Here is an 11,802-nt window from a genome sequence, read left to right as displayed (position 1 = left end):
TCTCCACCTACTGTAAGACTCCATTGGAGAGTTCTCATTTTTATGTCATTTGAACTAGCCTTTGATATCTGAAAGGACGGTGTACGTCCTTTCAAGATACCATGTGCCAAACGAAGCCCTTTTGGCCACTGCCATCATTATCTCCAGGCAGGCATTGCTGTTTCAAGGGTGACATCTCAGCCAGAAGGCAGAGGCTGAGCTCGTCTTGTTGCACCAGCTCCCAAAAGAAGCCAAGAAAGGGAGCTGGAACAACAAACCACCCCAACGCCCAGGAAAGCGTTCTTCATGACAGAAGGCTAGAAAATGACCCAACATCCTTGTGGCCCAGAACCCCTCTAGAAAATCACTGTTCCATAAAAAAGAGAAACACATGGGAAGTTCCAAGGAGAGGCAATGCCCATGGCCAGTGTACTTTAGAGACGGCCTGAGCGCTCCGGGGAAGACACGCACCGACGGAACCCCTTGGGAAACAGCAGGGATTCTCCTCACCGTCGTAAGGGTTTCCTCTGGGGACAACCTGCCCTGGGCACCACATGAGGGAGCAGACCGGCTTCTCTTCCTCTGCCCCCACACCATTCACTCATGAAGGCAGCTCAGGTGTTCTCATGCCCTGCCTGCCTGCCTGCCTGGCTCATCCGTGAGCTGTGACCACCTCCAGGGCAGGACTCCACCTTCTCCTCTCTGTGTACCGTGCATCTGCACACAGTGGGCTTTCAGAACCTTAGACTTGAGCCATTCCCACTCAAGCCAGAACCCTCCCCAGGAAGGAAAACAGCTGTGGAGTCATTTTGGCCCCAGCACTGGTTCCGAAACCCTGGCGGCTCCTACAGCCTCTACGGCGTGAAGAGGGAGGTCCCTTTTGACAGAGCTTTCCGGCTCTCAGATCTAAGCTGTTGTTTCACTGTCAGCTGTGTCTCTTCCGTTGCAGCCAGGTGGGCCACGCTGCTCCAAAGGAGCTCACAAGCTGAGTTTCAAGGGAGGACAGGGATGGCTACAACGTGCTGCAAACTGAGTGAGGGTCCCCACAATCCTCAGCAAAGGTCTGTGATGTGCAAGTGGGGAGTAGAGGGCCCCCAAGTTCCAAAGGAAGGGAGGTACTCGGGAGCTAAAGCCCTTGGCTGCTGTGGTAGCAGCTGCAGATGGCAGCTCGTCCACAGTGCACTTCGAATGAGGTCATATGAGCGGGACTCTGGAAATGGCTCCGAAATCGAGAGAAAGGGGTCAGGGTATGTGGGAAGCCGGCGGGGGTGGGGGGTGGATGAAGGAAGGTGTCCCTCCTCTCTCCAGTGCAATTTGGTTTGGTGAGTCTCAAAGCTACCAGATGGCACTTCCCAAGTCAGGCCCCCACAGGAATCAGGGTGGGCTGCGTGCCTCGGCCCCTGCCACAGGGACAAGCCACACCAGTGGCCTCCCTGAGCTCCAATGGCCGGATCTGGGGGTTCTGTCTGGGTGCACACCTCCTTGCTGTGGCCAAGTTCCCCCCTTCTCTGAGCACCAGCTTCATCCTCTCGAATGAGGACATCGAATGCTACCTTGGCACGTTACTCTCTTCATCCTGTGAAGACTCATTAGGCTTATCCTACAATTACTAGCTGGCCCGAAGAGATATCTCCTGAATCCAGATTAAGCTGGAGTCTCCCAGGCTCATCTGGCATGTCTTCCCTGAAGTCTGCCAAAACCCACACCATTGCATTTCCAGGGACTCCCCTTAGCCAGCTGGGCAGAAAACCCAGCATGCTTCAAACAAGCTGACAGACAAGCGGGAGAGGACTCACGGGCAGAAGGTTTCCCTCAGGTCTCGGGTGGAGCTCTGGGACCACAGCAGCAACGGGCCATCCCAGCCCCTGGGCTCAGCAGCGCCCTCATTCTCAGGCCGGCGGCTCTGCCCTGAGGGGAGCGGGAAGGTCACCAACTGCCGCAGGCGGACCTCACGCCCCTCCCACTGCTGGAGCCTGACCTCCCCCGGCCCCACCCCTTCCCCTACCCCAGCAGGACGACAGCTCGTCTTCCCCTGGCTTCCAACGTCAGGCCCGGCCCTGGGCCCCGATTGGGCACTGCCCCAGCCCGGAGCCAATCACAGTGGCCAGGGAGGTGGAACGCACCGATTGGCCAGGGCCAGGTCATGTGACCATACTCCCCAGGAAACTCAAATATTACCAAGGTTCCCTAAGAAACCAATGAACAAAATTATCCAGTAAAGGCAAACCGTACTTTTTAATGAGGCCAATGTCACAGAAAAAAAAAAAAAAAAAAGCTTCACCATGAACTGCTCAAGGAAGCTAGTAAATAAACTTTCAGAAAAGTTTAGTAGTTTTTTTTTTTTTTTTTTTAATAGGGTGACGGAGAGCTATACCTTTCCCGTCTATGTGAATTTAGGTTTAAACTAGATTTCCCTTGGCTGTTATATAAGACAAAAAAACCCACATCACCCCCTTTCACTCACCCCCACCCCCCAAAAGTGTTTTAATGTATTGAATTTTTCTGTCCTCAGTTGTGTCTGATTCACGGCAACCCACGAACTCTACACAGCCAGGCTCTTCCGTCCATGGAATTCAGGGCAATTTTTTCTGTCCCAGTCAATGCCCACCCTGGGTGATCCAAAGGCAAGGGCTCAGAGGCCCCTGAGAGACTAACTCCTTTCAGCTGAGCACAGAGCTGGCTCCTCACTGGGATGCCTGTGGCCTGGGGCTCCCAGAGGGGAGAGCAGCACTCGCCCCACCGTGTGGTCACTGCTGGAAGTGCAGGCTGCTCCTCACTCCCCCTTGACAGTGTCCCTGACGGCAGAACAGTGTGAATCGAATCAAGGTGGTAATGCAAACTCCAATGCAACCAAACTCCCCACAAGGTCTCCAAAACCACTCAGGAACAGGGAATTGGAAACTGCAGGGGATGACATGAATGGAGATGGAGACTTGACACCTTACACCGAGTTCACTTCCACTTATCCCTAGACAAACTTTCCGTGAAAACTTGTCACCAATCTAGAAGAACAATGAGCAGAAACCGGACACGTGCTTTGAGTCTTCACACACAAAACTAAAAGGCAGTCCACAAAAAAACCCAGAGAATACAGTGGACTTGGCAAAATCAAAGATATCTACTGTGGGAAAGACCTCATGACAAAAGCAAAAGACAGGTCATACATCGCCAGACGAATGAGTGGAAACACAAAGCTTATCAAGGATGTGTCTCCAAACAGACAAAGAACACCAACACAACAAGCCTGTGAAAACTAGGGAAAGGTCTGAAGGGACACCAGACTGAGGAAGACACACACAGAGGATCCCGGATGATGTCCAGCACTGAGGGCCTGAAGAAACAACAGTCTAGTTGCACCCCCTCAGGCCTGTGTGACCGTGGATGAGGCCTCTGTTTCCCGGTGGCTCTGAGAGATGGACAGAGAGGAAGGGGAAGAGAAGTCACTTGCATTTCTAATACTCACAGCCAAGTCTTCCAATGAGAAGGGAATTATCACCCCCACTGACAATGCCATGCACTGAAGTGATATCCACGAGTCCATCTAACCCAGAAGGGAAGGATGCACCTGTTCTCACAAAACGGCGAGAGATGGAAGAAGGAAGATCAAGCCCACACCAATCACTGGAGAGAGAAGCTGTGCTCAGGGCTTGAAAAATTCCTATTGGTAAAATGATGTCACAGCCCCACAAGGCAATCCACAGCTTCGATGCTATTCCTCCCAAAATGCCAATGCATTTTCGCACCGAACAAAGAATTGCAAAAGGGGTTACGGAAACAGAAAAGAGCCTAAATTGTCAATACAATCCGACGAAAAGGCCCCGATACGGACATCCAAGGTTGTGTGAAAGGAAATTAGACGACCAAACTAGGATCCTCAGGAGAGTATCGGAGAAGGCAATGGCGACCCACTCCAGTACTCTTGCCTGGAAAATGCCCTGGACGGAGGAGCCTGGTAGGCTGCAGGCCATGGGGTCGCGCAGAGTCTGACACGACTGAAGTGACTTAGCAGCAGCAGCAGCAGCAGCAGGACAGTATGCTATTGGGAATACAACAACACACACAGATCCAGATCGATGGAATAAAGTTGAGGGTCCAGAAACAAACCCCAGCATCCATCGTCAACTCATCTCTGACACAGAAGGGGAGATTATCCAAATGGGAACAAGAAAGCCTCTTCAATCAATGTCCATGGGAAACCCAGACAGCTACATCTGAAGAACGCTATTGGTTTGGATCTCAGACCACCTCAATATTGGGGAAAAACCTCACCCTAAAGACTGATGTCATGAGATAGCTAGAAAGAAGCGTAGGTCAAAGGCTCCTTAACATCAGAGTCTCCTTGCCATTTGCTGGGCGGAGGTAGAAATGGGTCTCTTCAATTAAGGGAAAGAGGTACACGAAGTACACCAATGGGTTTCCATCCAATGGAACCTCTTCACAACAGAGAAGCTAAGCATTCACAAATGCAAAAGATAGGAAACGGAACACGAGAGACTCCTTCCAAGTGGTGTATCTGAGAAGGGGTTCATATGGAAAGAGACGAAGAATGCACAGCACTCAGATTCCAAGAAACACCACCACCACCCTTGACCCTTCCCCTATGACCAACTCCGACCTGAAGCCTTTCTCTCCCTCTAACCTATCCCTAAAACATAACCCTCATCTAATCATATACATGTGGAATTCCTAGCATCCATCTATCCACACACGGAGAGAAAGAGGAAGACACAGACACAACTGAGAAAGGAAAAGTGAGGGACACAGCCAGAGAGAGACACGGAACCAAAGAGAGGAAAGGAGTCGATGGTCCAGACTTTTCCTCAATCTGTCTCGAAGGTAGAAGCAAAGACAGCGCCCATCCACCCCAGAAGGGGAAAAAGGAGGGAAGGTTTGCAGAGGAAAAGACAAGAACGCAGGGAGGCATTAGAAGCTCAGCCACCCGCAGAAGCCGAGCTGGGACAGTTGAACAGAATCTCAATGGAAACAGAGGACCAGAAAGTTGGCTACTCTTTTCTACAAGAGAGGGAGACCTTCGAGTTTTCCTTTCGTTCCTCCAACTTGGATGCGGGGTCTCAAAACAGTCAGGAGGGGGAGTGCGTTTTCCTGGGTACCACGGCACATCCAGGCCTCGTTCTGCCCCATTCTGTGCTATGTCAGCCCTGGATGGAATCTTTCTTTCAGAAGTCTCAGCGCACGAGCTCCATGTGATATCGGCCCCAGGTGGAAAGGCATGGAGCTGCTCGTAGGCCGACAGACCTAGGAAGCAGATGGGAGAATGACGCCCACTCTGCAGATGGAGAGACTGGGGAAACCCTGAGGGGCATATGCTTGTCCAGGGCCACACCACTTATGAGAAGAAGGAGCCTGGTCTGAGAGCAGCAGGGCCCTCGGAGCTCAGGCCCTGGCTGCACCCAGGCCTCCCCAGGGCTGTGGGCTGGGCTGTGTGGGTGTCTCTGTGCCTGCACATGGCCTAAGGGGGGTGGTCGAGCAGTCAGAAACCCAGAGATTCCCTTGGGAAGTTTTGGGGAAGGGACCTCAGCACGAACCCCAGGCGATGATGTCACCTGCCGGCAACAGAACCCAACAGAACCCGCAACCCGGGTATCCAGGCCTCCAGAGTGGAGAGGAGCCCCCAGCCAGATCACTTGCTGCCAGGATGTTCTGCTGTTTGCCCATGCCCAGAGGCCGGGGCCTCAGGAGAGCTCACAGGCAGTGTGCGTGGGCACCCTGTCGACGTTGGCTCAGGACACCCCCGAGAGGCCTCTGGCCGTTTGCCCGGAGAAACAGAAAGGTAACACGGGGAGCCCCAGGCCGGGCCAGGCCACCTCGCCCATGCCACCCGGAAACACCGGGTCCTTTGCCTGTGTGTGTGGATGCGGGTTTCTCGGGGTGTGTCTCCCTCAAGGAAGCCCAGGCGGATGTGGGGTCAGAAGCCTGCGGACAAGTTGTGTCCACACCCCAGGGGAGAGCAGGCTGGGCCCGATGGGGAGTGTGCGGGCAGCGGCGGCCGCCCAGGCTGACCTCACACCCACAGGTGGGTCTCTTTCCTCCCGGGTGGGGATCTGAGCAGACACACGTCTCTGACCCTTCTGGGAAGAGAAGTTCGAGCAGGCAGAAGCAGCGGTTCCACTGGCCAGGCCCAGCTTGGAAAACTCCCAGCATGGCTGGCTGACGGTCACTGTCGTTGCAGAGCTTCCCACGTGATGAGGCCGAGGACGGGGACACCCCATCCACCTCCCGGAGGGAGGGGTCGGAGCACCACCCCCCCGCCCGTGAGGCCCAGTGCAGGCTCCAGGTGAGCGTGCCCACGGAGGCATCAGGCCCACCGGGGGAGAAGAGGAGGCGGGGAAGGCCTGCTGCAGAGACACCGCCCAGGATACACCCGCCGGCCCAGTCTGAGGCTGCCACGGAGCTCAGCACACCCGGCTCCGACCCAGAGTCCCGAGAACCCCGGCCTCTGAGGCAGCAGGAGGACCTGGAGCCCAGCACGCCAGAGCACAGAGGTGAGGACGCTGGGGCTGCTGCACGGGAGTGTGTGGGGACGGGGTGCTGAGCTACACAGGGACGAGTCCCCGAAAGCTGCTGCTGGGCCTGCAGCAAGCGCTGGCCTCACACCCCCCGCCCCCCGTCTCGCACACTTCAGTCCCAAAAGACATCCGACGCTGGGTATTCTTTGGGAATCTCTTGGAAGCTTTCTGTCCCGGGATACGCACATGCCAAGGCTGGCCTGTGGGCAAACTTTGCTTCTCCCCCAGCTCTAGCACTGACCTCCAACTGGAACCAGGCTCCACTTCCCAGACCTGTCCCTACAGAGGTGGTGGCTCCAGGTGCAGGACCCAGGGATCCACCGAGGGCAGATGGAGAACCGAGACTTGCCCTCGCAGAGACACCAGGCCAGCTGGGTACTGGCCAGCACACCGGGCAGATCGGATCTCCGTGCCTGCAGGACCCCCAGCCCCAGGCACTGATGTCCCACCCCCTCAGCCAGAACCTCCACCTCCACGTGCACCTGTACCTGCTCGGGCTCTGGCAGGAGAACCCGAGGCAGAGGAGGAGTCACCGCCTCGGCAGGGAGAGCCTGCCCTGGCTCCCGCGCAACACCCAGACGCCCACGATGACTCACCCACCCCTGCAGGGAGAACGAGCCCCCGCTCTGGACAGACACCCAGAGCCCTTGCCGGAAACACCACGTCCAGGGGAGCGGTCGGCTCTGCAGCCTCCATCCCTGTCTGCTCACCGTGGACGCCGGCAACTCGGTCTGCCCCCAGGGGACATGGAGTTCCTTTCCCCTGAACTGCTTTGCATTTGGTTTGTTTCCACCTTTCTGGTGATGTTTTCTTTTTTGTATGGTTTCCTGTATTTTTGTTGGTTAAGTTGGGATTCGTAAACTTTTTCATCATTGTTGCAATATGGGAACACTGTTGTGTAACTCTGGTGATCCTGTGTTACCATCACCACTTGGTAGTTTCAGACCCGTTTGATCTTTATGCCCCACCCCCCAACAAAGCCTGGATTCAAGGCAAGCACGCCCTGTTCATCCCTTCCCCCGATCCTGAACACAATTTCATCTTTTCTTTGTGCATTCCTTCCTATATTCTTGGTGTCCCCAATCAATGACTCTCCGTGAAATGACTGAAGCAGTGTTTTTCGGACTCTCCACCTACTGTAAGACTCCATTGGAGAGTTCTCATTTTTATGTCATTTGAACTAGCCTTTGATATCTGAAAGGACGGTGTACGTCCTTTCAAGATACCATGTGCCAAACGAAGCCCTTTTGGCCACTGCCATCATTATCTCCAGGCAGGCATTGCTGTTTCAAGGGTGACATCTCAGCCAGAAGGCAGAGGCTGAGCTCGTCTTGTTGCACCAGCTCCCAAAAGAAGCCAAGAAAGGGAGCTGGAACAACAAACCACCCCAACGCCCAGGAAAGCGTTCTTCATGACAGAAGGCTAGAAAATGACCCAACATCCTTGTGGCCCAGAACCCCTCTAGAAAATCACTGTTCCATAAAAAAGAGAAACACATGGGAAGTTCCAAGGAGAGGCAATGCCCATGGCCAGTGTACTTTAGAGACGGCCTGAGCGCTCCGGGGAAGACACGCACCGACGGAACCCCTTGGGAAACAGCAGGGATTCTCCTCACTGTCGTAAGGGTTTCCTCTGGGGACAACCTGCTCTGGGCACCACATGAGGGAGCAGACCGGCTTCTCTTCCTCTGCCCCCACACCATTCACTCATGAAGGCAGCTCAGGTGTTCTCATGCCCTGCCTGCCTGCCTGCCTGGCTCATCCGTGAGCTGTGACCACCTCCAGGGCAGGACTCCACCTTCTCCTCTCTGTGTACCGTGCATCTGCACACAGTGGGCTTTCAGAACCTTAGACTTGAGCCATTCCCACTCAAGCCAGAACCCTCCCCAGGAAGGAAAACAGCTGTGGAGTCATTTTGGCCCCAGCACTGGTTCCGAAACCCTGGCGGCTCCTACAGCCTCTACGGCGTGAAGAGGGAGGTCCCTTTTGACAGAGCTTTCCGGCTCTCAGATCTAAGCTGTTGTTTCACTGTCAGCTGTGTCTCTTCCGTTGCAGCCAGGTGGGCCACGCTGCTCCAAAGGAGCTCACAAGCTGAGTTTCAAGGGAGGACAGGGATGGCTACAACGTGCTGCAAACTGAGTGAGGGTCCCCACAATCCTCAGCAAAGGTCTGTGGTGTGCAAGTGGGGAGTAGAGGGCCCCCAAGTTCCAAAGGAAGGGAGGTACTCGGGAGCTAAAGCCCTTGGCTGCTGTGGTAGCAGCTGCAGATGGCAGCTCGTCCACAGTGCACTTCAAATGAGGTCATATGAGCGGGACTCTGGAAATGGCTCCGAAATCGAGAGAAAGGGGTCAGGGTATGTGGGAAGCCGGCGGGGGTGGGGGGTGGATGAAGGAAGGTGTCCCTCCTCTCTCCAGTGCAATTTGGTTTGGTGAGTCTCAAAGCTACCAGATGGCACTTCCCAAGTCAGGCCCCCACAGGAATCAGGGTGGGCTGCGTGCCTCGGCCCCTGCCACAGGGACAAGCCACACCAGTGGCCTCCCTGAGCTCCAATGGCCGGATCTGGGGGTTCTGTCTGGGTGCACACCTCCTTGCTGTGGCCAAGTTCCCCCCTTCTCTGAGCACCAGCTTCATCCTCTCGAATGAGGACATCGAATGCTACCTTGGCACGTTACTCTCTTCATCCTGTGAAGACTCATTAGGCTTATCCTACAATTACTAGCTGGCCCGAAGAGATATCTCCTGAATCCAGATTAAGCTGGAGTCTCCCAGGCTCATCTGGCATGTCTTCCCTGAAGTCTGCCAAAACCCACACCATTGCATTTCCAGGGACTCCCCTTAGCCAGCTGGGCAGAAAACCCAGCATGCTTCAAACAAGCTGACAGACAAGCGGGAGAGGACTCACGGGCAGAAGGTTTCCCTCAGGTCTCGGGTGGAGCTCTGGGACCACAGCAGCAACAGGCCATCCCAGCCCCTGGGCTCAGCAGCGCCCTCATTCTCAGGCCGGCGGCTCTGCCCTGAGGGGAGCGGGAAGGTCACCAACTGCCGCAGGCGGACCTCACGCCCCTCCCACTGCTGGAGCCTGACCTCCCCCGGCCCCACCCCTTCCCCTACCCCAGCAGGACGACAGCTCGTCTTCCCCTGGCTTCCAACGTCAGGCCCGGCCCTGGGCCCCGATTGGGCACTGCCCCAGCCCGGAGCCAATCACAGTGGCCAGGGAGGTGGAATGCACCGATTGGCCAGGGCCAGGTCATGTGACCATACTCCCCAGGAAACTCAAATATTACCAAGGTTCCCTAAGAAACCAATGAACAAAATTATCCAGTAAAGGCAAACCGGACTTTTTAATGAGGCCAATGTCACAGAAAAAAAAAAAAAAAAAACCTTCACCATGAACTGCTCAAGGAAGCTAGTAAATAAACTTTCAGAAAAGTTTAGTAGTTTTTTTTTTTTTTTTAATAGGGTGACGGAGAGCTATACCTTTCCCGTCTATGTGAATTTAGGTTTAAACTAGATTTCCCTTGGCTGTTATATAAGACAAAAAAACCCACATCACCCCCTTTCACTCACCCCCACCCCCCAAAAGTGTTTTAATGTATTGAATTTTTCTGTCCTCAGTTGTGTCTGATTCACGGCAACCCACGAACTCTACACAGCCAGGCTCTTCCGTCCATGGAATTCAGGGCAATTTTTTCTGTCCCAGTCAATGCCCACCCTGGGTGATCCAAAGGCAAGGGCTCAGAGGCCCCTGAGAGACTAACTCCTTTCAGCTGAGCACAGAGCTGGCTCCTCACTGGGATGCCTGTGGCCTGGGGCTCCCAGAGGGGAGAGCAGCACTCGCCCCACCGTGTGGTCACTGCTGGAAGCGCAGGCTGCTCCTCACTCCCCCTTGACAGTGTCCCTGACGGCAGAACAGTGTGAATCGAATCAAGGTGGTAATGCAAACTCCAATGCAACCAAACTCCCCACAAGGTCTCCAAAACCACTCAGGAACAGGGAATTGGAAACTGCAGGGGATGACATGAATGGAGATGGAGACTTGACACCTTACACCGAGTTCACTTCCACTTATCCCTAGACAAACTTTCCGTGAAAACTTGTCACCAATCTAGAAGAACAATGAGCAGAAACCGGACACGTGCTTTGAGTCTTCACACACAAAACTAAAAGGCAGTCCACAAAAAAACCCAGAGAATACAGTGGACTTGGCAAAATCAAAGATATCTACTGTGGGAAAGACCTCATGACAAAAGCAAAAGACAGGTCATACATCGCCAGACGAATGAGTGGAAACACAAAGCTTATCAAGGATGTGTCTCCAAACAGACAAAGAACACCAACACAACAAGCCTGTGAAAACTAGGGAAAGGTCTGAAGGGACACCAGACTGAGGAAGACACACACAGAGGATCCCGGATGATGTCCAGCACTGAGGTCCTGAAGAAACAACAGTCTAGTTGCACCCCCTCAGGCCTGTGTGACCGTGGATGAGGCCTCTGTTTCCCGGTGGCTCTGAGAGATGGACAGGGAGGAAGGGGAAGAGAAGTCACTTGCATTTCTAATACTCACAGCAAAGTCTTCCAATGAGAAGGGAATTATCACCCCCACTGACAATGCCATGCACTGAAGTGATATCCACGAGTCCATCTAACCCAGAAGGGAAGGATGCACCTGTTCTCACAAAACGGCGAGAGATGGAAGAAGGAAGATCAAGCCCACACCAATCACTGGAGAGAGAAGCTGTGCTCAGGGTTTGAAAAATTCCTATTGGTAAAATGATGTCACAGCCCCACAAGGCAATCCACAGCTTCGATGCTATTCCTCCCAAAATGCCAAAGCATTTTCGCACCGAACAAAGAATTGCAAAAGGGGTACGGAAACAGAAAAGAGCCTAAATTGTCAATACAATCCGACGAAAAGGCCCCGATACGGACATCCAAGGTTGTGTGAAAGGAAATTAGACGACCAAACTAGGATCCTCAGGAGAGTATCGGAGAAGGCAATGGCGACCCACTCCAGTACTCTTGCCTGGAAAATGCCCTGGACGGAGGAGCCTGGTAGGCTGCAGGCCATGGGGTCGCGCAGAGTCTGACACGACTGAAGTGACTTAGCAGCAGCAGCAGCAGCGGCAGGACAGTATGCTATTGGGAATACAACAACACACACAGATCCAGATCGATGGAATAAAGTTGAGGGTCCAGAAACAAACCCCAGCATCCATCGTCAACTCATCTCTGACACAGAAGGGGAGATTATCCAAATGGGAACAAGAAAGCCTCTTCAATCAATGTCCATGGGAA

The 11,802-nt window shown here is 54.0% G+C and overlaps 1 protein-coding gene and 1 long non-coding RNA gene across 2 annotated transcripts in view; one reads left to right on the top strand and one right to left on the bottom strand.

Moving 5' to 3' along the window:
* Positions 1 to 11,802, bottom strand: part of LOC145534171 (uncharacterized) — a 63,309-nt gene that overhangs the window by 15,583 nt on the left and 35,924 nt on the right. Inside the window, exons 6-7 of the long non-coding RNA XR_014074304.1 lie at positions 9,408 to 9,519; positions 1,776 to 1,887 (exon numbers count right to left, since the gene is read on the bottom strand). This is a non-coding gene — a long non-coding RNA (uncharacterized LOC145534171). The remainder of the gene's footprint in view (positions 1 to 1,775; positions 1,888 to 9,407; positions 9,520 to 11,802) is intronic.
* LOC145534045 (uncharacterized) lies at positions 5,601 to 7,385 on the top strand. Its single transcript, XM_081561413.1, has 3 exons — positions 5,601 to 5,770; positions 6,170 to 6,482; positions 6,735 to 7,385. Exons 1-3 carry the CDS (start codon positions 5,636 to 5,638, stop codon positions 7,364 to 7,366), a joined length of 1,080 nt encoding a protein of 359 aa, XP_081417539.1. The 5' UTR covers positions 5,601 to 5,635; the 3' UTR covers positions 7,367 to 7,385.

This window comes from Giraffa tippelskirchi, chromosome 14 (genome assembly GCF_054371585.1).
Source record: "Giraffa tippelskirchi isolate mGirTip1 chromosome 14, T2T-mGirTip1v1.2.pri, whole genome shotgun sequence".
In the NCBI taxonomy this organism is placed as follows: domain Eukaryota; kingdom Metazoa; phylum Chordata; class Mammalia; order Artiodactyla; family Giraffidae; genus Giraffa; species Giraffa tippelskirchi.
Note: the sequence above shows the minus strand (reverse complement) of the source record. Positions and strands in the feature narration are given on the sequence as shown.